Source organism: Prinia subflava, chromosome 1, assembly GCF_021018805.1.
Source record: "Prinia subflava isolate CZ2003 ecotype Zambia chromosome 1, Cam_Psub_1.2, whole genome shotgun sequence".
Classification (NCBI taxonomy): domain Eukaryota; kingdom Metazoa; phylum Chordata; class Aves; order Passeriformes; family Cisticolidae; genus Prinia; species Prinia subflava.
Window position 1 is genome coordinate 128,451,078 of NC_086247.1, and position 27,355 is coordinate 128,478,432.

A 27,355-nucleotide genomic window follows, 5' to 3' on the forward strand; every position below is an offset into this window, starting at 1 on the left:
ACAACACTTGGCAAAATTTTTGCAGCACTTGAGGTAACACATATAAAATAAAATTGAACTTTGGAAACAGTCTCTGGGAATTAATAAGTATTTCAAAGTATATTAAGTAAACTGTAGCCTTAAATTTTCATTAAACTTTTGTACAAACAGGTTTTAGGTTTAATAGTTAGATTTCATGCCTTAATAAGACTGCTAGCTTTGTGCTTATTTATAGATATCTCTTTTTTTTCAGTCGAGGAATATGTTTCCAAAACTTAGACTTTGAACTCACTACAGACTGGAGGGATGATCAAGTTAACAGAGGATGTATTTTTTTTCTCCCTCCCCCGAAGAAGAGTGACAGTGACACAGCTACTCTCACTGGGAAGGAGGTCATCTAAGCAAACAGAACACAAGGTCCATATGGCACAATGGTCCATGCCCTATTACCACTCAATTTAAAGTGCTCAGTAGAATCAAATGTCATTCTTAGCAACTGCATGCATGTTTTCCTAGCATTTAAAACTATTTTGTTCTATTCTGCTTTAGAAAATTGGTATTTTGTGTGTGTACCTATACTCTGTAAAATGTTATGTACAGTTCTCCAGACCACTCAGGCCCAGTGGACTGGCCTGCCACTAGATGGCTTTAGCACTTCAGAGACCAGCCCGGGGTATGAGGTTTTGTGAGGGAAAGTTTGAACACATTGGTTTCTCTTTGTCAGTCAAGACTCTTCTTGTTCATGCAGTCCTGCATCAGGTAAAGGTGGCTGGAAAAGCTGTACACAAGTAAAAAATTCCCTTATGTGCTTTTCATTCGTCTGCTTCTCTACAGACTATCAGGCTGTGTGAATAAATGGCCTACCCTGGCTACATGGCTGTACAAACCAGACAGCAATGCAAGGAACTGTAAAACCTTGGTATTAGAGAAGTGCTCAGGTCATAAATGCATTTATCAGCATCATTTCCTGCATCACCATGCAGGAAACTGCCAGACATGACAGATACCAAAGGAAAGACAACCTGGGCCTGCTGCCAGGCCTGATGGTCAGCAGGACCCAGGTACCACGCACACAATGAAAGGTGAGAAACTGCCAGAGCTCCTAGATGATAAAATGGGAAGTAGGGGCTTTGTGAGACTGACCAAAGGGGAGGCACCAGGGCAACTGAATCACAAACACCAGAGAGGGATGTCACCAAAGCCAGTAAGGGAAGGCATGAAGAGGAGCTGGTGGGCTTCTTTGGGAGGACAGGAGGCTGGTGAATGGTGGGAGCCTGGGAGAGGAGAAGGGGCATATGAAGTGAATGCTGTCATTGGAGCAGGCTTCTAGAAGTTCATGGTATTTGGAACACGACTGGTCTCACTAGACTCATGACTGACTTTCAGACTTTATCTTCTTGCTGGGCTCTTGGCTGGCCCTGCCTGCCTGTTCTGCTGTCCTGGCTTGGGCAGGGACTCATGCACTACTGGTGTAGTGCTCATGAGCAAGGAGCCTGTGTGTGTGATGATAAAGTGCTTGTGCTTAATCAAGGAAGGGCTGCTAGGCTGGAGCATCTAATGAAGGACAAAAATGAAATGTAATCAGCATGAGCCACAGGATCAAAACATTGTAGCATGTAGCAACGACACCTTCAGCAGAGTTGAGCTGAGATTTACCAGGCAACAGTAAACAAAAAAATAACTGCAGCTAATAAAATGGGCGTAGCTATATTTTTTGTTAGAAAACAAGAAATCACCCCAAAAATGACAGGTTTATTAATTTAAAAACAAAACAAGGAAAAAGAAATTTGGTACTTAAAAAACACAGCTCTTACTTTGTAAATTTTGCAGAGTGTAATTACTGACCTGAAAGCCTGATTACTAATTGCAACAGGCAAAACTCATAGGGCCAGAATAGGCACATTCATAATCCAAAACACTGCAAAGATACAAATATTGAAGTGAGTATGTAATTTCATTTAGTGATAGAACTTGACACACACAGTTATAGTCCAGGTGAAAATGTTATAGATGAATTTTCTGTACATGAGAAAATGAGATACTGTATGTTGCATTCACCTCAACATGGAAATTATCAGGAAAATGTACTAAATGTTACTACACAAGAATAAAAACCAAACACTTGACACTTACCAATCTTCGTTTACATAAACCAAAATCTTTATTGTCTGTATTTATATAAACAGGGTATCATACAGTAAGCCCCAGTTTACACTTATAAATGGAGAACATTTTGAAGAGCTCTTCAACAGCAATGTGAAGTGTGCAAAAATACTAGAAAGAGAAATAAATATTCTAAAAAGAAAAAAAACCTGCTCTCCCATGCCTAGAAATATCAAGTACCTCTTAGATTTTTAACTTAAAAGATGATCTTTGCCAATTTTAGATCAAAATAAATGCAGCAGATGTATTACAACATTATTGATAACTCAGAAAATATAACCCAAAGTCCTGAATGTAATCTTGTACATCCACAAAAAACATTTCCACATTTTATCTTCTTGACACTACACTAGAGCACAAAGAACTAGTGGTATATTACAATATATTCTCTTTAAAACACCAATTTTCACAGTCCTGGAAACAGTACCAGTTTATTGCTAGCATTCCATTTAGTATTTCATAGCACACAAGTGTTGAGTAACTCATATACTGTAAATAAACACACACCAAGTAAACTGATGTTATTATCACATACCTTAAAACAGGTTTGGTTTTTTTCCCTAATTTGTGTGAATTTTCTTGCCTACAAAGTCAAGGACAACAATACCAATTAGCTCCTAGCACACTATTAGCAAAATATCATTGATGCTCTCTCAAGTTAATAAATAATCTTAATTCCAGCTGGTAACACATCTAGAAGTACTCTGATCAATTATTTAAAACTGGGAGCAGATGGGTGTCCACGAGTGACCAGAAGCAGGATTTATATAGGTTGATTCCACACTTCCCAGTATATTTCAGAAGTAGGGGAAATGCTGGTTATCTCAAAGTCTTCAAATATTTTTGTAGTCAAAACTCTGCACGTAGTTTACAACTTACATATTTACAAGTCTTCAGTCCTTGAGATTCCAGATCTTCACAGTACTAAGTTAAAAATGTATCAGCTAAAACCTCCTATAGTTTACCTGCACTCTGCACTGAGACTTCTTGGGGAACTCTTCTCTAGGATACAGTCATAACTAGGAGAGAAAACTCCCAAACTATTTAGCATTAAAATTTGAATCAGCTAGAATGTAGCCTAGTGAAGCAAGGACTTGAACTGCAAAGACATTGCTTTACTATCAACAAAACCTGGGAACAGAAAAGAAAGGATTTTTCTTTTAAATAAAAATCTTTAGAAGGCAATTAGCAGTGGCACTTTGAATAAACTTACAAGGAAACAAATTATCATTTGCATACAAGAGAATGATCAAACAATGAACTGAGGAATCCACAGCATCACTTTGCCATCTTCAAGTGTTTATTTTGAAGGTCTGCTTTCCCAGCATATAAACTCAGCTTTGGGACCAATCAGCATTATCCTGAAAACTTTTTACATAAATGTCTTCTTTGAATATTAGCAAATCCAAAGAGTACACAGTTCCAGGAGTGCTTTTCTTCAGTCTTCTGAATAAGGGCCATCCACTGTACCTAGAGGCTCACTTCAGGAATACCTGTTTCTACCAAGCAGTCATACACACATCATTTTACCACTTTGATAGCAATTTATTTTTTCACAGTATGTCACAAATTACCTTGTCTAAAATATCTGCTTGGACTGTGATGGACATCCATTAGAGAGCCACACATTTTCTAAGAGTATTTATGCCTGGACAGTCTCTGCTGGAACGAGATTCCCTGTTGTATCCAGTTGCATACACTTACAAGAGCAGGCAGAAACTGGGCACTCAGTATGGTCCCTAAATAGCAACAGCCAAAAAAAGAAAAAATAGGTAAAATAATTTTGCAGTTATACATTTAACTGTGTGCAGAGGTGTAGTATCTCAGAAAAACTCAGTATCATCGTTCAGTTTTATTATTTAAACTTTATAAATCTATCACTGATAGATACAGTGAACGAGACATGTTCTACTCAGTGCAGAACAATATGTGAAATAACAAAACTTTAACATCAACTTACCTGAACCAGCTGAGCATATGACCAGCATGTCCACCATGCCTACAGTTGTGACACCAAGTAAACCAGTTGTTGAACTGGGCTAACTTCTTGTCTTTGCTAAGATCCACTTTTTCATCTGACTTGGATCCTCCTGTCCAAAGGCAAACCCACCCCCACAAATACAGCCGTAAATCATTACATTTAATTTATATTTCAGTCTCAGCAACACCATTAAAATAATTTTGAAATTAAGAACATTATGTGAAAAAGCATCCTGATTTTAAAGTAGGAGTCAGTAAAAATGTTAAGACCTGGAACAATGCCAAAAAAGAATTGGACTGCTCAGCCATTGCTTCTCATCTTATTCATATGCTGAACTTGCCTATTAAACAAGTGTTAAAAGACAGAATCTCCTTCAATGTTGATTTATGCCTTATTGATTGATTTATATTCCAGTGAATTATGGGCCTGTTCTGTTACACATGAAATCTGCTTTAGAAAAAAAAATCAACAAAATCTAAGTTATGAATTAGAACAAGTACAATATAGAAGTCATAACCAAGATCAGTGAAAGAATAAGAGGTAAATAAACATGACAAATGCACAGCTGCTCATGGCTCTGTAATAAGACTGACTTAAAAATATGTTTGAAATCCTTTTCATTTAGACATTATATAATGCCGAGCCAAAGGCATTTAAAACCAAACGATTCTAGTCATAATTACCTCTTAGCTGTGACAGCATGACTCATGCTTTCTTTCACACTTAGTAACAGAAAGTACACCACACCCTTCTTCCTCTTACAGCTAAAAATTAATTCATTTACATTCAAAGATTTGTGTAGCATGCCTACAATTCATCTCAAGAAAACACACTCCCCATCTCTTTCTGTCGTAAAACTCACACTACGGATCCCCTTAATACTTGAATCTTTACATCAGTCTAACTATGGAATTTGTCTCACGGAAAACTGCCACAACAAAGTAACTGTGCATACTGTCTGACTCTTTAGAATTGAAACAAAGGTTTCATCACAAAATGAGAAGGGATGTAAGCAAGTTCTCAACTACGGTCCTTCTCCCTTCAAAATGGTGAGTATGAATATTTACAGTATAAGCACAAATAGAAAAAAGAAGTGCAACAGAAGATCTTTCAATAGGAATTGCTAATTTGGCCTCTAACCCCCCAGTGTGTCATACCTGGACAGCTGGAAACTGGTGTTCCCATGTTTATCAAGCAAAGTGCACAGCGGGGAAGGGGCTTACGGCAGCCAGGACAGCTCGTGACTTTTGACTTGGTTGGTGAACCGCTGACTCCATACTGGCTAAAACCTCGCCCCTGATGAGGAATAGCTGAACAGCTGTAAGAGATTGATTTTCCACAGAAATTGCAACTCACAAACACCTAAAGAGAACAAATGCCCATTAATTTTTTGGTTTGGTTCCACTTTTGCTACACCTGTGAGTGAATTCATTCAAGCTAATTAACATTTATTTACCAGATACTCTAGAGAGTGCCCTACAATGCCAAGGTTACCTGTGAAAGAGTTCTTAACATCTTGGCTTATAGATGAGGCACACAGCCCTGAGAAGTTGGCCTTAATGATGCTCACTAACTTCAAAAGCACATAAAAACATGCACAATTACTAAAACTTTGAAAGATATTATTTAAGATAATAAAAGCTGTATCTCCAGTAACAGAAGAAATTTATTCCACTTACTATGTAAAGTCTGGTCTCTCCTTCTTTATAGTCAGATGACTCATACTAGAATCCCCAACATAAGGATTATCCTAATATTATTTATCAGCATCCCTCATGTCACAGGTTGTGACTTGATACCAAGGAGCACATATTTTAAATTCTTCAGGGGTATGTATGTTAACAACATTAGGAGGAAGGAGCTGTAAATTCAACTCCCTCCCACTTGGAAGAACTCTGCTTGAATATCTGTGACTGATAAAATAATTCAAAATCAGCTTTCCTCAGAAACTCTCAGGCCCTAAAGCTCATAATGAACATACTTAGGAGATAGGAGAGAGTAAAAGGTACCATGGTAAGATCATGTTGGCTGAAACTGCCACCAGATGTTAAGAAGATAGCATTTGGGCAGGGTGCTAGTTTTTTGGGTCAGTGTATGTTCAGAACAGATAATGAAAGTTGCTGCTGTTCACTTTAATTTCAGGCTCAAGGGCTTCAAAACAGCTTTGAGGGTTTTTTTTTTCAATTAAAACAAAAGCAATTTGAACTAGTTCCATGGTTTCAGCATCAGTCTCACCCTGACACTGAATTCAGCTGGATGATACATCTCTGATTTCATTTTTCAGCATGTGAGAGAAAAAAAAAAATCACATGAGTTTTCAGTTCCCCCAGAAGAAAAGTGTTCATAGGTTAAAGATTATGAAAGACTTTTTATTATTTGAAAAAAAAAAGTGACACCTCCTTTTTTTTTTAGGGCAGGCTAAGTTGAAATCTTTCTTTTACACATAAATCCTCATGGAAACCAAGATATGACTACAGGGTTTTTTTTTATAGAAGTACCATGCCATGTTTCTTTCTGGACTGGTCATGTTTCTATAAGATTTATATTTACCTGGGCTAAAGGTTTTGAGCTGGGATCCAGCTTACTCCTATGGATATCAAATTCTGCACGTTTATGCCAAAACCTCCAGGCATCTAAGAGATTCCTGTAGTTCTCAATCCAGTACTGAACCCTTTCATCCTTAAGTACATCTGATGGGGAACCCTAAAGTGGGCAGGAAAAAATGTCAGACATACATTAAAGACACACAATACATATCACTCACTTTTTCAAAAGGCTTTACACAGTACTGCAAGGTATAAGAAATAATACAGTGTCATTTATCCAAAAGAAGATTAATTTTCTGTTAAATTGTAATGTGAGATTGATAAATGTTTTCTTCAGTTTCTCTCTGGTTGAAAATACTTGTGCTGCCACGTCCTCCTAAGAACTCCTGTCTGTGAGATGAAGGATTTGAAAGTGCTGTCATGTATCACAATCTGTATCATTGTCATGACTGCATATGCAATTAAATACACTGCTGGCAATTGCTGCTAATGTTTAAGGGCCAAGAAAAGTCCATTAAAAAAAAACAAACGAAAAACCTTGCTTTTGTTTGCTACCAAAATCCTGAAAGCAAAAAAAAAAAAAAAAGAAAAAAAGAATATGTCAAGAAACACCAGCAATAAGCAGATAACTGGGTATTCCCAGTTCAGGTAGTGAAAAGGACTATGATTTTCTTTAGTCTCTTTCCCCTATTATCTCTTCAAGCTACTTCAACCAGGGAGTGGGAAGACACAACTTACCAGTTAACACTGAGTTTCAGATGACTCCACCAAAAAAAAAAAAAAAAAAAAAAACCAAAAACAACCACCTGTCCGAATTTAATACAGAAAATAACTTTTAGTTCACAAGATTCAATACTACCCTGACAAAGAAACTACGTTTAGTTTTCCTCCATAAAATTTGTTTTGGAGTGACACACTAACCTGTAGCATGCAGTAGCTTGCTGTCTGGACATCTCCAGTTCTGTCAACATAACTTTCCATCAAGTCAACTCCATCCTTTGTCAGCCCTGTTAACAGTATTCCCTCCAAATTCCCAGCCTCTTTCATCTCATTTGTCAGCTTTTCAATAAACCTGTTGAGCTATAAAAATATATATGAAGAAATACATAAATATATGTAAAAACAGCATCTGCTGCTAACAGAATGTGTTGCTTGCTAGATGTTATGCAGAAAAAGTTAAACTACTCTATTGTATGGAACTGCATGAAAACAAGTGTTTCTAAACAAACTTTAAGCTTCTTGATAGAAAATGCAAGGAGAGAGGTTACACGTTCTTAGAATACTTTGAACGTAATTTAAAATAGAACATTTCTGCTGCAAAACCAAACCATAATTTGAGAGAACATTAGCAACTGGAAATAAATACTGAATAAATAGAAATACTCTCCAATAAAACAGGTGTACAGTTAATGCAACTGCATTTGAACTACCATGTAATGAATACTCACAAAAACCTAAAAAACCACCACAAAACCAATAAAGCCCCCAAACCAACCAACCAAAAACTAAATCAAAAATTAAGCTGAAAGTAAAAACTAAAAATCAGATTATACCATACCTTATATACTACTGTGAGAAGAAAAAACAAATCACTAATGACTCATTATTTCCACTGTTCACCCCTCTACCCCAGAGTTTCTTCTACCTCTAAATAAAGCCCAGTTTAAAAGTTTGTTTAAATGTGCAACCACAAACTTACCTGAGCATCATTGAGGAACTTGCAAGCAAATGCCACTCTGTCTCGTACAGCTACGTTATTTTCATACTTTAGAGAGAAAAATGCAAATATTAACATCAGATACATGTTTCCATTTTTCCAACACATTGTAAAAATCTGAACACTTGCACTACTATCTAATTAATACAATGAAATTAATTGTGTACGAAGAAAATGTGACATCTGGAGAAGGCTAAGTCTAAGTATCTGTTTACTTGTTTGTACTCAGATACAGGTATCAGAGGAAGACTGCACGATCCACCAGGAAAGCCTGGTACAACACATCCTACACCGTTTATGAAACTCTACAAAAATAAACAGCAAGTGCTGTAGAGGCCTTAGTGCTTTCAGCATGTATAGCCAGAAGTCCCACCAAGTCACAGGCAGAAGAAAAACAAACCAAGTTCTGTTTACTGTATTTACAAAATAACTAGCCTAACCACTCAATTCCTTCCTTAAATTGCAAACAAAAGTTAACAAAGCAAACAAAACACCCCAAGCAAAGAAAAACTAAACATCCAGAACTAATTTGTCAAAAGTATATTAACACTTGAGGTCCAGCAGTGTATCGATATTTACTTTCTGCTTTTTAACCATTTTACTAGATGTGACACTGAAGAAAAAAATACTTCTCTGTATTAATTCTCAATACTTAGCTATGCCCATGTTTTTCTCTCTGATATTCTCAGATTAGAAATTGTGACTGACACTGCCAAAACAAGAGGTGCTCAGCAAAATCTTTCATGCAGATTTCAACAGGTGTCAGTGAAGGAAAAATTAAAATTAAAATTAAAACCAAACAAACAGCAATCATGTGCAAGTTGCCAGTTCATCAATTAAAAAATCTGTAAAATTACTACCCAACATCCAGAGAACAACAATACTCTCTCTCAAAGACAAAAAGACAAAAAAACATTCAGGTTTCTCCCCTCTGGGATTCTAAACTTTTTTATTTTTCATTACCCTAAGAGCATCAAATTATGACAACTTCACTTTCAACAGCTTTGGGCCAATTATTCTGCTGCATTACAGGAGTCCTCTCCTAGGCTAAATAATTCATACAGAATCAAGTATTTCTACTGTTCTCTAATCAGGAACTCCTCCAAGGCTCAAAGTATTTCATGATTAAAGGTTTAGTTTGCCCTTTAAATGGCATTTCTGTATCAGTTTCAGAAGTCCTGGAACTACTCTATTTACTGTTTCAACAAAGTGAAATTATTTTAATGAGTAAGCAAGGGAAAATAAAATACAATTCAATGCAAATGTAGCTTCATGAAAAGTTCTGCAAACATCCCTGCATTTAGTCTGCTTTTTGCAATTCCATTATTAATCTCTCTTCTGTTTCTTCCCACTGCTTACATTATTTTGATAATGGATTTCTAGAGGTTTAATAACTCCATGCTAAAAATAAAATTCCTATAAAAATGTGTTAACTATAATCGGTATTTTGACTAGTTATACATGACTTATTCACTAACATAACTGATATGCGATGTCTCTTTTGCAGAAAAAAAAGCTATTTGCCAGCACCAGGATAAAAGAATAGGTTTTAATTTGATTAATTCTTGGACTATATAGGACTCCCCCTACGTATGTATATATGTATATATCCCTGCATATATCTATATGTTCCTATTGCATAAAGAAATTTTCACCTAACATAGGAATTTACTCACCAAAACACCATCATATGAGCCAGACTCACTCGTCAGGAAAGCAAACATAGCACACAGGTAGGGATTGTTCAGCTGCAGTCTTAGAGTACTGCACATTTCTCTCCAAAGTGAGTTCTTCTCGTCTGTGTAGCCTGACAGAGCCATTGCTACTACATTAAGGTTCAGATCACCTGATATATGAATATCAATCAGTGAAACAAGATTATTCAAGTTAAGGACTTACAAAAAATTCAGTTAAAACTGTAAATGAAAGCACCCATTTGAAACATGATTTGTCAGGATGCAACACAAAATGCAGTAGAATTAACAGTGCCTAAATTAATGTGCAGACACTATCATGTATAACAGATTTTGCTTTAAATGCGTCTGTTCAGGTAAGTTAGCATCTACATGCATGACAGCCTCTTTAAACAACACCACACTACTTGAGGTATTTTGAAATAGCTGTCATAAAAGACTGTCATTATCATAATGCATATCCACAAGAAGTGAAAAGACAGGATTGTATGTCCAGCCTTTGCTTAACAAACCTAGCTGGAAGATGACAATTTTACACAGAAGTTTCAAGCTAAGAAGTTTTCTAAAAAACGTGAAAACTATTTAATCTAAATATTCATTCTGTCAGAAAGTTCAATTGTATTCTTGAATTTGAAAATAGCACGTCTTCACTCTGAGCCCTCCCTGTGGAAAGCACAGGCACTCTTTCCCCCAGCAATTCCATTCAAATAAAAAGAATCCCAGTAGTTCTGAACATATGTCTTTCTGAGGCTTTTATCAGTAGGAAACTCTGAAACATAAGATCTATTTTAAATAGACGGTATGGCATATGGTAGTCTGATGAGTGAAATACCAGGATTTGTCAAGCTCCAATACAAGTGTTTCAAGTAACAATTTCACAGTACAACAGGCATCTCTTCCATATTATCTTCCATAATTCTGTTAACAGGAAAAATCTGCTAACGTGATCCAGTGCCAAAATAAAAGAGTAAACACAATACACACCTTTTCCTGAGGAAGCCCCTTTATTCAGAATTTGTATTGCTCGCCGTATGTCCAAGTTGAAAAGTGCTACAGCAGCAGCTCGCTCCCAGTCTCCTTCCTGTTCCAATGAATTTAGGAAAGGTTCCACATCTAGGTCTGTTCCTTTCTTTATCCACCCACAGAGCTGCAAGGCCAAAGATCTCTCCTCACTCAGATATTGAATAATATCTGCCTGTCTATCAGATCCACTCCTGCTCTGCCTGAGGTTCTCTGTTGTTCCTAGAAATGGGAAACAAATTATGCTTAAATCACAGATTCAATTCCAATCACAACACAAGGCTTTGACTTAAATCATTAAGCACGGTACAAAAGCTGAGTATCACATTTTAGTATTTTAACATTGCTTACAACTCCATGGTAAGGAGCAGCATGCACAAAATTATTTTGATCTACTAAAAATTATGCACCTAAGCTTGACACATATTCCTCAGTCTTTTTTCTTTCTTCTATCAATTGTTACATTTGACAGGAGTTCTCTGTGTTCAAATTGAAAATACATAATACACGGTCACACCTACTCTACCAGTTCTCAGCCAGCATCAAAGTGTTAGAAACTTTCCCACCACTGAAAACTCATTTTTTGCTCCAAGAAGCATTGTTATGAATAGGACATACATTGAACTGAGAAAGAAATATTCAAATAATAAATTATACTAAGAAACATTTCAGCGAGCATGAAAGGCAGAATGGGATGAACCACGAGCGATCACCACAACAGGTCAGCTTATTTAAATGTTATGGTGCTATGTACTTAATACATTACCAGTGACTACAGCAAAGTCACCTTTCTAGAACCACAACCTGATGTGGAGCTTTGAAAAATGGAATAGTTATGCAGGGAGCAAGAATTCTTAGTGCCATAGTCAAAACTCAAATGTTTGAAACAGTTTAAAGATTTACTTCTGAGGACACTATGCTTCTACAATTACTGACTTTCCAAGAACACTGAAAACTCTAGAAATTACTGCTAACTTAAATTATTAAAACACAAACAGAAATACTTTGTTTTGATGTTTTTAAATAGCCTCTTTGAGCAATTGCCAAAGACAAATCCATGAGTGCATCATTCTGCAAACATACTACAACAATACTTAGCAAAGAGGAACATTCTTACCCAAAGATGACTTCACAATTGATTTAATGCCAGCGTAAACTAAAGGACCTTTGTTTCCTGTAAGTTTTTGATCCATATCTTCAGTATACTGCTTCATAAGTATTTTCATGTATAGGAAGCTTAATTTTTCTGAAAAAATGTTTTAAAAATTTTAAAGTCACATCCTGTTAACATATACAAAGTATCTACAGGACGTTGCATTGTATTTAAAGATTTCAATGCATTTTATGTAAGTGGTTTTCATATAAAGGTATATTACTTCCTTAGGACAAAAACTACCATAAAACAAAGGATATAATGCAGAGTGTACCAAAGCGATTTCAGCTGAGGATCTTCATTTCCAGCTAGGAGGTGATTTCTCCAAACTTGTTCAGTGTCAAGACCATACCTTGACAGAGCTCTGAGGCGCATTTTGGTTGCAATGTCTTTTTCCAAGGAACTAGCCTTTCCTTCTTCTGTACACTCATACAAATGTCGCCCACAAGCCCACATTAAGGATGTCACTGGGCTCCACGCAAGAGAAATTCTTTCAAAAACTGTGAAGTCAGACATAGTCCTGTTGGGAGTCACTACTACCATTCGATTTTGGCTTGTGGGATGCCAGGCAAATGAAGCAATGTAATTTTCACATGGTTGGACACTTCTTTCAATTATTGTCGGCTCAGTTTCATCTCCGATAGGGGTGGGAGTATGCTGCATGTCATACAGTCTAATGATGTTACTATCCCTTGTTAAAGTAGCTAACAGTCCAGTCCTTGTTGGACACCATGCAACTTTTGTTAAGGGTTTTGGTTGCTCTGTCAGGGTCAAAACAGGCTTTTCAAACTTTCTTAAATCCCATATGGCAACCTGACCTTCATAGAAGGAAGCAACACGATCGTGGAAATAGGGATCAACAGTCACTCCTTGGACAGCCTTGGTGTTGACAAATATTTTTTGGCTTGTGTTCCTAAGATCAAAGATAGCCAGATTTCGATGCATTCCAGCCAACAGCAGCTTCTGATCCCGTGGAAGCCAACAGAGAGAGAGACAAGCATCATTCTGTCCTAATTCATATAGTGGTTTTGTTACTACCAGGCCTGCCTCTGCATCTCCTGCTGAAAGCCTCACTTTCTCTGTAGCAACTGCAGTCTCTGGGGCGTATTTGCTGCTGATATCCCAGATCAGTACTGAGAAGTCGGCCCGATGCTTATCTAACCCAGCCGCAAGCCAGTTGCTATCCAGGGGGTTCCAGGCCAGGGTATTGCATTGCCGGGCGTGTTTGGGAACAAACTCTTTGCCTATCAGATCTTTGGATTTTGAGTTGTGGTCTTGCCCAAGGCTGGTCAGTACCACCCGGCCATTGGCCTGTCCCACGGCAAGGAGGCATTCAGGATCATACTTGGGATACCAAGCCACGCATTTCATGTACGGTGTATCCGAGTTTATCGACAGCAGTGTAGCCGTGGTTTCCTCCGACAACCGCAAGGACCCCGCCTTGAGTTCAGAGCTTACGGCAGAGTCAATGTGATAAAGGCTCAGCTCTGAATCGCACACAACAAATCTGTCAACGTGGTGTGGGGCCCACAGGATATCAGGTTTGGAGCCACTCATGGCTACGGTAAGTTGACACACAATTTAAGCTCTGCTAAGAAGATTCAGGTGATATCCATGCATACAGAAACTGTTGAGAAAATAATTTGTAGGAACATTATAAAAACACAAAATCTTTTTCAACTTGAAATCATCATTAAACAAGCAAAACTAAATGATTTTTAGCCCAAAAGTTTAACGCATAACACATTTCAGGCCAAATCACACAGCATTATCCTCACAGCACATGTTGTTTTTGCTGGTACATATACCAACACAGCCACCTACAAACTGATGCCAACAGGATTTGCTGTGTTTACAAACTCCACACCACTATTAAGCAAGCAGACATTACCCGAGATGCGCTGTGGCAGGATACGTGGGCGTGCCGCTGGGAAAGAGTCACTCCCTCAAACACCTAGACGAGAATTTCTCTGCCTAATTAAAAAGCATTAAGTGACAAAAATTAGAGTCTCTCAGTTTAGCCTAAAGCCAGCTCCATAGGCTGGAAAGGCTTCCTGTCTTGGAAGACTTCAACAGAAATTCAAATGGTCATCTTACTGTACATCCCGTAATCCCACCACTTGCCCCAATGCTGCCTCGTCTCCCTTCGTATCTTGTCCAGCAACATTCAAACAGGCACATTACTGCCAAACTCCCTTTATACTCCCGGTAGCTGCACGCCCAGAATCACTACACGCGCCTGCATGCGAACAAACCCCACAGATCCTATACACCTCTGCTTTTACTCTGGAAAAGGACACGCAAGACCAGGAAGTATAAAAAACAGCATTATTTACTCCACTTGGGCCGCTTCCGTGTGCCTGCAGGTCACCCCCGCCCGCAACCCGTTTCCGGCAGGAGACGCGGAGCGCGGAGGCGGCCGCAGGGGCGGACCCGAGCAGGGAGACCGCCACCCTCCCTCTTTCTGTTCGCGGCCGCGGCAGCCGCTCGCTCACCCGGCCCGCGGGAGCTCCAGCCCGGCCGCTGCCAGCGCCGCCGCCCGCGCGGGGAGCGCACGCGGGCTCCTAGCTGCGCCGGCGCTTCCGGCGCGCCGGGGAAGCGGAAGCAGCGCGCGCGGGGGCGCTTCCCTGGGCGGGGCCGCGAGCGCTTCCGGTGCCGGCCGCGCTCCTCGCTCCCATTGGCGCGCGACGGGGTCACGTGTCCCCCCCGCCCCTCGCGCGCCCCCGGCACCTCAGCGCCCCCGGGCGGGGCGGGAGCGGGAGAGCCCCGGGCCGGGAACGGGAACGGGAACGGGAACGGGAACGGGAACGGGAACGGGAACGGGAACGGGAACGGGAACGGGAGAGCCCCGGGCCGGAGCGGGCCGGGAGCGGGAGAGCCCCCGGCCGGAGCGGGCCGGGAACGGGAGCGGGGAGAACCCCGGGCCGGAGCGGGCCGGGAGCGGGGAGAGCCCCGGGCCGGAGCGGGCCGGGAACGGGAGAGCCCCGGGCCGGGAACGGGAGCGGGGAGAGCCCCGGGCCGGGAACGGGAGCGGGGAGAGCCCCGGGCCGGAGCGGGCCGGGAGCCCTCAGGGTGCGCTCCTGGCAATGGGCTCTGGGATGGCCCCGCGGGAGCACCCACTGCGGGCCCTTCCAGACCCAAACATTCTGTGACCGCAAAGAGCATCTAATTCTGATGCCTTTTGCGACTACCTGAGACAGAGGCCAGACAAAATTAAGAGAATAAAAAATGGTTACATTTATTGAAGGGCTTCCAGGTACATTTAGGGCAGACGAAGCACACATACCCCCCCACACCCCCCCCCGGGGGCTACACCCAAAAATGGACCACAGGTCATGGGTTTTCATACTTTCCTAAGCTTGGTGCCTTTGCATATTGAGGGTTAATCTTCCAGTTACAGCTTCAGGTAATTAAGTCATTACCCAAGTTTGTTTCCCCCCAGCTCCTTGTTGTTTGCGTTTCTCAGGGCCTGAAACAGTAAGCTATCCTTGATTACCAGACCTAAAGAGAAATTGTTTTGTCTGACCAAAATGGGAAAGCTGGACTCACAATCTATATGGAGTTTAGAGTTATAGGCTAAAGAATTGCAGGATTACAAATATATGAAGAATACAGAAGCTGAAATCCTAAGGTATCAATGCCAACACCCCTGCCAAGGACACCTCCCCGTGTGCCACGTTGCTCAGAGCCCTGTCCAGCCTGGCCTTGAGCCCTTCCAGGGCTGGGACATCACAGCTTCTCTGGGCAGCCTGTGCCAGTGCCTCTCCACCCTCGCAGGGGAGAATGTCTCCCTCACACCCAATCTAACCCCTCTTTCTGGGGACCTACTCAAACAGCCAAAGCACAGGGTTTGGGGACTACGTACCATCTCTGGGTAACTTTTCCCATTATTTAATGACACACAGAGAAAGTTTTCTTAGATGTAAATTACCTGAAAATAAAAAATACACATATTTCCTCACTCCTATGTGAATAAGATTTTACAACCTGTTTCTCTGCAAGCCATGGAGATATGAACTTTTACCTTTTCCCTTTCATTTTCAATGCTCTTTAAAATAGTCTGTAATAAAACTTATAAACTGAAGTATTAATTAGGCAATTTCAGATTCTCTCAGAACAACTTCATATAGAAACAGTGATACTAGGCCTGGAAATACTTAAATATCACATTTTAAAAGTTTTCTTCAGCATTATTAGAGTCAGAACATTAGTTCCTTACTTTAGCTGCTTCTCTTACTTCTTTTTTCGTAGAAGAAAGGAAATGCATATACTTTGGGTTCCTTAGTAAATATTTTCCAACTTTCTCGTTTGAATTACAGCATATAATTTTTAATGACCTTTCCAATGTTTTTATAACTTAGCAAAACATTTTTAAGAAAATGTATGATAAGTCATTGTTCATCCATTTTTTCAATAACCTGCATGTATTCAGAGTCTTTAGTTTGAACCTGTGTATGGAGTGGCTTTGAACATCATTTGTGTTAATGTCTGTTGTCTTTTTTCTTGTCTCTATGCGTAGTGGAGAATATATGTTACATCTTCACTGGGTTCATTAATTTAAGCCACAAATGTAGTGCTGCAACAACTTGTCTTAGATTTTGTGTAATATTCCTTTCATTTAAAAACTTTTCCTCATAAAACCAGATGTTTTTTTCCTTAACAACAGAAATCTTTAAGAGCTCAGCAGTTGTTTTGATAAATAAAATCGACCAAAGCATGTGGAAAAATAAAAAAGTAATTCAGATAAGTAGTCTGTCATATATCAAAGGCAAAATTGGCAGCCTGGATTTTCATACTTATCTGTTTCATTTTCATCATTCCATTTCCTCTGCTGCTGTTGAAGTGGAACATAGTGACTTTTTCACATCTGTTTCAAATAACCACCTGGTGGTTCTTTTTGTGACAAAGATGAAATTCAGTTTGAATATTCCTAACATTTTACCATGGGAAAGTATGGAAGTTCCTTTTAAAAATGTGGGTAATAATTGCAATAATCACACCATCTAACTTTGATTCTAAGAGTTTTTCTGGTACTAGGGAATCAGCAGCTTATCTGGCATCTTACTTATTTCTTGAGTCCTAATGGTGGTCCGAATACACTACTAACAAATGCATAAGCTGCAGAAGAGCTGTTTCCTGTGCCTTTGGCACAAGACAGATTCAGAGAAATTTAAAAATGAAAGATGGTATTTTGAAGCAATAGATGCCGTAACTACAATGGCAGGTACAAAGTTAATAGAAACATAAGAGCTATTTGGGGTTTCAGAATGCAAAAGAATGTTACTAGCCAAGAGTCCACTGTGTCGTAGTTGCTAGAACTTTTACATGAACTGGTGGGACATAGAGGTTTCATATTTGATCATTCTACCACACACAGAAATTATATTTCCTATGTTGATCTCAAAATAAATACTGCAGCAGTATTTCATTAGGGAGGTTATTAATTCCTCTAATGTTTCTGAACCTTTTAAACTCTTGGATCTATGCTTTTGTTTTCCATGCCCTGATTTACCCTTTTAGTTTGCATGTAGCTGTCTCCACATTTGCATCTTTATCCCATAGCAGCATCTTTATTTGTAAATAATGCAGAATAGTTGTTTAGTTTTGAGGCTGTACCTAGGTGATTATTGATCTCTTCATCACCATTGTGTAACAAGTGATTTTTATATTTCCTTGTTTCTTGCAATTGATATGGTAAATAAACTTATACATTTAAACCCTCAAATCATTAAGGATCTAATTCAGCTTGACTTTCACCAAATCTCATTTTAATCCTAAATTTTTTGGCTCTCAGACATTTGTGGCCCACACTTGTGATCAGTCCCTCTTATATTCCTTGTAAGATCTGCTTATTTATAATGTGAATTTATATGTAACAATTGCTTTCATGCCATTGTATCTTAAACTATTTTCAGCAATTTCTCTTCATGGATGATGTATAATTTTTTTTCTTTGCTCTGACTGCAGCGTATTCCAAGTTTTCTCTATGTACAAGTCTCTGAGTTCTTTAAGAATTTTTAATCATGTGGAGACTTTGTACAGTGAAAGCTCCATTTTGAACTTATTTTCTTCTTTAAAGATATGTTAAAATTCCTAAAAGATCAAGATATACCAAGGTTAGTTGATATTTTTTTATATGTTAACTGGAAGCTATTTTTCCCCTACAACTTTGTTGTGCTTTTTCATATTTGATTCCTGGAAGGTTTTTTGTTTAGTTTATGTTAATCTCTGAGATTTGTTGTGTTTGTGTCATGTGTGGCCAAGGGGAACTAGCCAAAACAGCTAAATCCATTCGGGAATACAGAAACACCTAAATACTGCTGGAGTTTTGTATATTGCAATGGGATGCTAACACTGGGTTTAAAGACATGTCAATTATTAATGTAGTTATCTAAGTCTACTGCTGCTCCTCCCTTTACAGAAAAATAAAAAGTATATGGATGTTGTAATGGCTGCACATTTGGCCATCATTGCTTTAAGCTGTTAGTGAAGTAAAACACAAATAATTCTAAATTGGAATTTTGGGTGTTTTTCGGTGTTGTGGTTTTGTGGGTTTTGGTTTGGTTGGATTTTTGTTGTTGTTTTGTTTGTTTGCCCTTTTTTTTTCTTTTTTGGTGGGTGGGGGGCTATGTGAGTTTTTAGGGACAACAAAGTGAGTCTGGTCCAAATGAAAATTGTGGAATTTCAGGGATGGGACTGCCAGAAAGTAAAGGGAATCCTTGCTCTGTTTTCTTACAAATGTAAGTAATAATTTACCTTATTACTAACGCAAAACACTTCTCAGGCCAGTGCTACATAAATGGCACAAGGGTGTCATTTCACTTCTCTGATAACACAGAACTGTACTTTCTTCAGCAGTTCATACTGCTTTGCCAGTACATTCACTTTTAGCTTTCGTTAACTTTGCAGTACTCAGAAGATCCATGTGATGAACTGGTGCTCCTAATCTGGGTATCTAAAAGAGAGGGATGTGTGAAATGGGTGTTTAGAATCTCAGTATCAGGTAGGAACTAAGGAGTAAAGCCAATTCTTCCAGGACATATCCTCCCTCCTCAAAGTGTTGAGTGATCTTAGTCTTTTGATATTTTGGCCTTTAGCTTCCACCTTCTATTACAAGGGCACCAGTGTTTTGCCCAGACAGCAGCCTCCTTTACCAGGTGTGTATAAATGATTAAATGCTGAATGAGTCACCCAGTATGAAGTACTATCATTACTATCATTATGCATTATCATGTGGATACACCAGAGGGCAGGATTTAAATAGCATGAATATCTTCATAGCTTAAATATTCAGCAACTAAGTGATCCTTTTGATCACTTATTGCAATCTGCTTTTAAGAAGGCAAGTAATCACAACTTTGCTTGCATAGTGTATGAATAACAATGGCACTGAGTCAAGATAGATCTGGTACTAGGAGCAGTGATTAAAAAAAAACCTGTTTAAAATATTTGTTTCAAATTGTACCTACTAGTGATGTCTCCTAGCCAGAGAACAAAACATCTACTATTCTTTATAATAATAATTGTCATTCTTAATGAGTGAAGAGCACACCAGGGCAAAAAATATAAATTTAGGGCAGTGAGTTTTGATTGATACCGTCAAACAAACTAACCCATGATTTAAGTCCTCTGACATTTTATATTCATGTACTCTGGAATATTCACCTTCTTCCATACTTGTATAGATTGTATCACACTGGCATTCAGTTGTGGCTTTTCAAACAACAGAATCATAATTTACCTTGTCTTTTACTTTTCATACAGAAGCTCTCCTCTTTGCCAACTCTCTCTTTATATTTCTTCTTTACCATCTTTGAGTTTCAGTAATGAGAACAGCAGGAAGTATTCCAAGGATGGCAGGCATGTACCAGGAACAAAAATTATACATTATTTTTTCCAATAGAAGAGATGACTTAGCATGTATACAGGAACTAAAGGCTGTTTAACTTTTTAATTTTGTATTGCAGACTAAAGCTTTAGTATGGTCATGTAATGGATGCATTTAGACAGATTCAGTGGCAGCTGAGTATATTGAGCATCTGGTTCAGAGCATATGGTTCATGGCAGCCATTGGAACACTGAAAAATTTTGCAGGAAGCATTAATGTTAAAACAGTGCTGTAAATATGGAGTCATTACTTCCATCCAAAATTTGATTTCTAAATGAATACAAAGCTATAAAAATATATACTAAAAAAGACTAGTGGGAAAAAAAAAAGCTCATGTCAGACCAACATGTAACAGATTTACAGATGTTCTAGCCAGAGAAATACAACCAAACTTGACCCCATTGCTGTCCAAATATAGCATGTGCATCAGAACTACCAGGGTATATGTATATTTGACTAGTCAAATTGTTATGTCTAAAAGTCTTAAGTGTTAACATTTTCTAATCTCTGCCAGATGAGAGGCATGTTTGCAGGTCCCCCCAAAAAGTGAGAAATCTTTGAAGGCATCTGGAAATCCATTCATTCAATTCTGTTTTGGCACATGGTGCACATAAAACTTGCCAACTGCTGGAAAAAGCCTTTTTTTTCCATGGCTGTTGATGTGATAGGCTCTTTGCAGTCTTGACCTGAGCATGCATAAGGGTAAGAATAAGAATGTAAACAGTATGAGTTATCTGTGTGACTAATTTGTTGCTAATGAAATGCTTGATCATCGCCAGTGTCTCTAATAAAACAGATACTGGGTGCTAACAAAAATTATCATTTGTAGCACTAACAGATACTTAGGGTAAAATATTATATTTCATTGAAATTCTTTGTTTTCCATGTATGTAATGAACACAACATTTACTTAATTAAGACAATTAGCCTCAATCAAAATGACACATATTTGACAGGAGAAAATGTAGATGTTTCTGGGAAGGAAGCATTTAGGATGAGTCTGCAGCTACTGGGCCAGCAAATCCTTCCTCACTTGAACTGGGTGAAGAGTGTGGGCAGTGGTGGCAGGTAGGATTTTTTTCTGTTTGTAGCATGTTCCTTCAGTAAATTTCATGTTAACAGAGCATGAACAGACTGACAAATCTGTGTAGGAATGGTACTGTGTACAGTCACAGGGCAAAGGTACAGCTCTCACATGCAACATGTCATGGCTTAACCCCAGCCAGCAAGTAAGCACTGCACAGCCTCTTGCTTACTCTCCACCCTCATCGGGATAATGAGGAGGAACGAATGATGGGAGGAATGGAATTGGAAGGGTAAAAATAAGAAAACACATGGGTTGAGAGAAGAACAGTTTATTAATTTTTTTTCAACAACAATTTATTAATTTTTCAACTAATTAACCTATTATTTTTTAAGCCAATAACAATAATAATATTGTAATGAAAAGGAAAATGACAAAGAGAAATAAAACCCAAGAAAGACAAGAGTTGCAAATGAAAACAATTGCTCACCACCAGCTGGCCCATGCCCAGCCAGTCCCTGAGCTGTGGCCCTCCAAACAAGCTTCCTCCAGTTTTGTATCCTAATTGTGATAGCATATGGTCTGGGATATTCCTTGGGTCAGCTGGGGTCAGATCTCCTGGCCATGTCCCCTACCAACTCCTTGTGCATCCACAGCCCACTCCTTGCTGGGGTGAGATGAGGAGCAGAAAAGACCTTGACACTGTGTAAGCACCACTCAGCAACAGCTGCAATATCCCTGAATTATCAGTGCTATTTCTAGCACAAAACCAAGAGAGCCCCATACCAGCTGCTGTGGAGAAAATCAATTCTACCCCAGCCAAAAACAGCAACAGAAACAGAGTAGTGTTAGCTCTATCTTTGCTAAGAGCTAAGATCTCTTTGGGTTCCTTACTATTCGTCTCACCCTTTAAGTTATTTAAAGTTACATATGGTATCGTTCTCATGGCTCACAGCACATGTGAATAGAAAATGGTGTTTGCAAAAGTGTATTTCTAGTTGAATGTCTCTTTATAAAAGGGATGTACCCTTGGAGATGCAGAAAGTGAGTGTTTAAGGAAGTGTTTATCAATAGAGAGACATTGCACCCAGACGACATGAAGGATGTTTTTATTGACCTTAATGATGACACATACTTTCTTTATGTTCATTGATCAGTTGTGCCTTATTCTTTTCCTCCCTGTTCTTTCTCTTTCACCAACTTTTTAATGAAATCAGCAGGAAATGTCCTCTACTTACTTAAAAGCGTAATGTACTCAGCTTATTTACAAGCTCCTAGTCAACATATCCCAGCCAGCCCTGAATGAGTGTAGTATTTGCTGATGCAGCTGGATTCTCTAGGGCCTAGTGGGATTCATCCCAGGGTACTCAAAGGGATGATGTCATTGTGAGACCTCACTCAATGATTTTTCAATGGTCTTGGGAATCTGGAGAGGTTTCGGGTGTCTGGAAGTTGGCAAATGTTGGTCAAATTTTCATGAAGGCTAGATGATGACTCAGGTAACTACAGGTCTGTCAGTCTCACATCAGTGCCTGGTAAAATTATGGATAAAATTATTCTGGGAAGTAGTGAAAAACTCCTGAAGGACAATACAGTCATCATCGATCACACCCAGCATGCCTTCATGAGGGAAATATCCTGCTTGTTGAAGATAATTTCCTTTTATGACAAGATAACCTACCTAGTTGATCAAAGGAAGCCAGTTGATACAATCTTTTTGAATTTCAGTAAAGTTTTTTATGCTGTCTCTCACAGGATCCTTTTGGACAAAATGTCAATCATGTAGCTGGATAAACACATTATATGATGAGTGAGCAGCTGGCTCGGGGTCAGGCACAGGGTTATAGTGAATGGGATGACATCAAATTGGTGACCTGTCACATGTTTGGTTCTATCTTTGGCTCTATCTTTGTCCCTGTGCTCTTCAGCATCTTCATAAATGATTGAGACACAGGTCTATAAGGTATACTATGTAAATCTGCTGATGATACTAAATTGGAAGGAGCTGTTGACTCCATCAGAGAGAACCTGCAAAGAGACCTCGACAAATTAGAGGGTTCAACTATCACCATTTGTACAAAGTTTCACATGGGCAAGTCCCAGATTCAGCACCTGGGACAGGATAACCTTGGATGTAAGGACAGACTGGGGAACAAGAGCTGGAAAGGGCTCTAGAGGTCCTGGTTGATGGCAAGGTGAACATGAGTTGATAGTGTGTCCTGGCAGCCGGGAGCAGGCACTGGAACAGGCTCCCCAGGAAAATGGTCACATCCAAGCCTGTAAGAGTTCAAGAAACATTTGGACAACTCCTTCAGCACATAGTGTGATTTTTGATGTTGCCCTATGTTGGAGACAATTGGACTACTTTCTTGTGGGTCCCTAACAACTCAGGATATTCTGTGATTCTGCCCTGTGACCAAGGAGCTGAGAGATGTCTTGCCTGGTAGGCAGTGCCTGTATAGAGGATGTCTGCTACCTTCTGCTGAGCATTTGCACTTAACTCCCTCAGGGCATGTCATGATTCCTTGAGGCTTATCATTGGCATGCTTTCTCTCACCCCATTTTTTTACTTAACACTATGATAACATATTTTTACTCTGAAGCCTGCCAGTAGACAGAGTGAATATACTTTCCATGCAATATTCTGAAAGCTGCCTGCATATCCACCTTTTAGATGTCCTGTCTGTGTCTGATCCCTCAGAGAATTTAGAAAGCAGGAAAGTTTTCTGAGGAAACCAGCTTAAGAAGAATTTTTTTGAGTTGTCTTTTATTATTGTAATTGCTAGTGCAGTTACCACCTTTGAGTACTGCAGTCTTTGCAGACTCTCAAACCATCAGGTCAGACTTCAGTTCTAGCCTGCAAGTAATGTTGTACTGCTCTCACATTTCTGATCTAGCCAGTGATGCAACATTAACACAGACAAGCTGAAGACCTGTGATTAGCAGAGGGAAGGGTAAAGATGTAGATTGTCTAAAAGTGGGATTTTTTAAATGTAAAAATACAGTTATTTAAAGTGGGAAAACACCTGTGCTCCCAGACACTGTCCCTTTAATCAAATGGCTTGGTTTCTCGCTCAGCCTTGGCCAAGTGCCCAACTATCTTCATTTAAACTTTGGCCAACTAGACAGCAGCAATAAAAGACAAAATATCTATATGCAAGGTAGAGCCATTTACAAGTGGTCCATTTATTTGTAGATTGCTTTATTTTGGTAAGCAAAACGCATTTTCCAGTATGACCTACAGAACATATGTTCTACACTGAAAACTTTTTTAATCCACAGTTTGATTTCTGGATGCCTTCAAAGGTAAGAGACTGGTATTTCCTCTCTAGTTTTAGAGGACTGCACTTGTGGTTTCTGTATATGTAATTGCTTGATGGACTTGAAGAGAAGATTTTGGAAGGATTTTAAATTTAAAATATATTTAAATATATTTATATTTGTATTTATATTGTCTTCATTATTAATGATTAAAATTGACTTTTGTAAATCATAGGCTTTTTTGTGTAAATCAGTTTTAGTTCAGTAATTTAGTTCAGTATTCTCTAGTATGTTGAATCGCTCGTTCAAACATTCTAATTTTCATTTTATCAGTATATTGTCATTAAAATAGAATATTATCTTTATGAAAAATACTGCACATCCATGTAATATTAATAATATATTCATGTATTGAATTTCATTAGTAAGCCACTGTTTCTTAGAAGAATAAGCTGGTGCTTCAGACATTTTGCTAAGAAAGAAAAGACAGTGTTATACTCATATTTCTTCTGTAATAAACAGGTTCTACTATCCATGTGGGCTACAGTTGAACTAGTGCTGGTTATTGTGCTTAAATTACCTACATAGTGACTTCTTGTAATTGTTTTTTATATTTTTTCTCTAGAACTATGCTTCCCACAAATATGTATTTAAGGTATCTGTATTTATTTGCTTCTCTTAATGAAGTATTCACAGGTGGCTTTTTAGTTTTAGCAGGAAGGAAAAATCTATTTGGGATGAAAGTCATTATGAGGAAAAAAAGTTTATTCTTTTGTTTTATACTTCTGGCTGTGTTAACAAACCAGATAGTATATGGGCAAAACAGGAAGAAAGGAAAGAATATTTACTCTCCTATGCCAAAAGATGAAGGTAAAACTGTTTTCTTAAAATTTCTGTTTGACTGTGTTGCATGTATCCATGCATTTTAGCATAATTATTTAGTAGTTGATAACTTTCATGTGAATATGTAAAATGGGATTTGTTTTGATTCTGAGGGCTGGAAAATACTTTTTGACTACTTGGCCATGGATTCCAGTTTGCTCAGTGATTTTCATGGACATGCATATCTCTTAAGAGAAATTATAAGAAACCTGATTTTTTGTTTGAAATTGTGTGTAGTAAATTTTCTATACAAAATCAACTAAAATACTAAAACAATCCCATCAAGACCCTAACTTGACAGTTTTCATTAGAATTTCTTGGATTTTTACAGTGAAATTTATCCTTAGAATTTTTAGTGGGAAGACAGGAATTTTGGGGAAAATTATTTTTGCAGAGAATTATCTGAAATCTGTTATGCAGGTGTTCCCATCATTCATAGATTTAACTTTCTTGTTCCCTTACAGGTGATATGTGTCTCATTGATATAGTCTTTATCTTGGACAGTTCAGAAAGTGCCAAAAATCAGTTGTTTGATTTACAGAAGAATTTTGTTCACAATATAACTGACAGCATTTTCCAGATGAAGCCAGTCAAGTCTCACATGTATAGTGTCAAACTAGCAGGTATGCAGTTCAGCAGCACAGTCAGTATTGATCATCCCTTTACAGCCTGGAAAAATGTCCAGAATTTTAAGGAGAAAATCAGTTCTCTGGGCTTTATTGGCCACGGCACTTATTCCTATTATGCAGTTTCAAACGCCACTCAGCTGTTTAAAACTGAAAGCCGTAAGAGAAATGTGAAAGTGGCTTTTTTGATGACTGATGGTATGGATCATCCAAACAGCCCTAATGTCCAGGGTATAGCCACAACAGCTAGAAGTCGTGGAATACATTTTATTACCATTGGCCTTTCTAGAAAAACAGTCCAAGAAGAAAAATTGCGCATGATATCTGGTGATTCATCCTCTAAACTTGTCCTATGCCTGGATGATGAGAACCTGGTAGCTGATGTAGCATTGCAACTGGTAAGTTATGCTGTTGTTAATCTTGTCACGTGTCTATCCTTGGCAGATTTCATTTAATTTTGATTAGGTGAGCCCTGAAGACAGTGCAGAGGGTTTTGTGGTGCCTTCTCTGCTACCTCAGGAGTCAGGGCAGATGGAGCTTCCTTCTGCCAGCCACTCTCCAAGGAGTTGTGTGCTTGGATAATAGTAGTTCAGCTGAACTGATCACATTTCCCAGCACACAGAGTGTGTCTCTGAGCATATGAAAATACTTCAGAAGGTAGCTTGATCTCATGTATAGTCACTGAGTCCTTCCCCTGCATATTCTGTTTGCAAGGCCTTCCAAAGGAAGGTCTCTGCTTAGGAAGTCTTTTCACAGTCCCCATTGTTAGCACTGTGCTTTAATACTGTCTGTTTAGCTCTCCCATTAATCCTCATATATTGCCTGATCACTGCATGTCATGGAATAACACTCTCTACCAAGGGAATTTTTCCCATATGAGTAGCTCCACAGACTGATTCTTGCCCCTTTGAGGAAGGAATGAAGGATGAAGGTATTTATCTCTACCTTTCACCTTGGATGTTCTGTAAACTAGAGAGGAAAAATCAGTACTCTGTTGAATTAAATCATATCTATATGAAAGTAATACTTTTATTTTGTTTTCAGGAAACCTTGCTACAGAAGCAGGTAGGGGTTTTGAGCTTTGTGTTTGATTACTCTTGCTGACACTTGACTTCCCAAAGCCTGCTTCTTCTATAATGCAACAGTACTTGAGGATTAATCATCTTCCATCTCTGGTTAAATTTTTTGACCATGATTACTTTTATTTTAAATTTCCTGCATTTGTTCTGTTCTTTCTCCTGAGAAATCTAGGCTGTTAGCTCATTAGTAAGTAGTATCAACAGTAAGACATAAAGAACTCTTCCTACAAGAGTAGAATAGGTGTAATGCAAGATATGCAAATTCATTTGTGGTCTCATTAGAAAACAATAGCAATGTTAAAATGATTCAAAATTTATGTAAGGTTTCCCAGTACTGTGTAC

At 38.7% G+C, this 27,355-nt stretch overlaps 2 protein-coding genes across 5 annotated transcripts in view; one reads left to right on the forward strand and one right to left on the reverse strand.

Annotated features, from left to right (window-relative positions):
• Window positions 1-2,117: 2,117 nt before the first annotated feature.
• Window positions 2,118-14,846, reverse strand: MIOS (meiosis regulator for oocyte development). Of its 4 annotated transcripts, none has more exons than XM_063411713.1 (12): window positions 14,749-14,846; window positions 14,145-14,227; window positions 12,514-13,880; window positions 12,218-12,316; window positions 11,065-11,322; window positions 10,063-10,232; window positions 8,369-8,434; window positions 7,591-7,749; window positions 6,674-6,826; window positions 5,281-5,485; window positions 4,103-4,232; window positions 2,118-3,881 (listed from the first exon to the last, which is right to left on the reverse strand). In XM_063411713.1, the coding sequence occupies exons 3-12, from the start codon at window positions 13,808-13,810 to the stop codon at window positions 3,785-3,787; spliced, it is 2,634 nt and encodes an 877-aa protein (XP_063267783.1). In that variant the 5' UTR covers window positions 13,811-13,880; window positions 14,145-14,227; window positions 14,749-14,846; the 3' UTR covers window positions 2,118-3,784. The 4 variants fall into 4 exon arrangements, with proteins under 4 accessions (XP_063267783.1, XP_063267793.1, XP_063267812.1 ...); XM_063411723.1 differs by lacking the exon at window positions 14,749-14,846 and adding an exon at window positions 14,590-14,742; XM_063411742.1 differs by lacking the exon at window positions 14,145-14,227 and having other exon boundaries at window positions 14,749-14,843.
• Window positions 14,497-27,355, forward strand: part of COL28A1 (collagen type XXVIII alpha 1 chain) — a 65,824-nt gene continuing 52,965 nt past the window's right edge. The window contains exons 1-3 of the mRNA XM_063391833.1: window positions 14,497-14,905; window positions 15,113-15,325; window positions 25,773-26,332. Of these exons, the coding sequence (XP_063247903.1) occupies window positions 14,497-14,905; window positions 15,113-15,325; window positions 25,773-26,332 (1,182 nt within the window). The remainder of the gene's footprint in view (window positions 14,906-15,112; window positions 15,326-25,772; window positions 26,333-27,355) is intronic.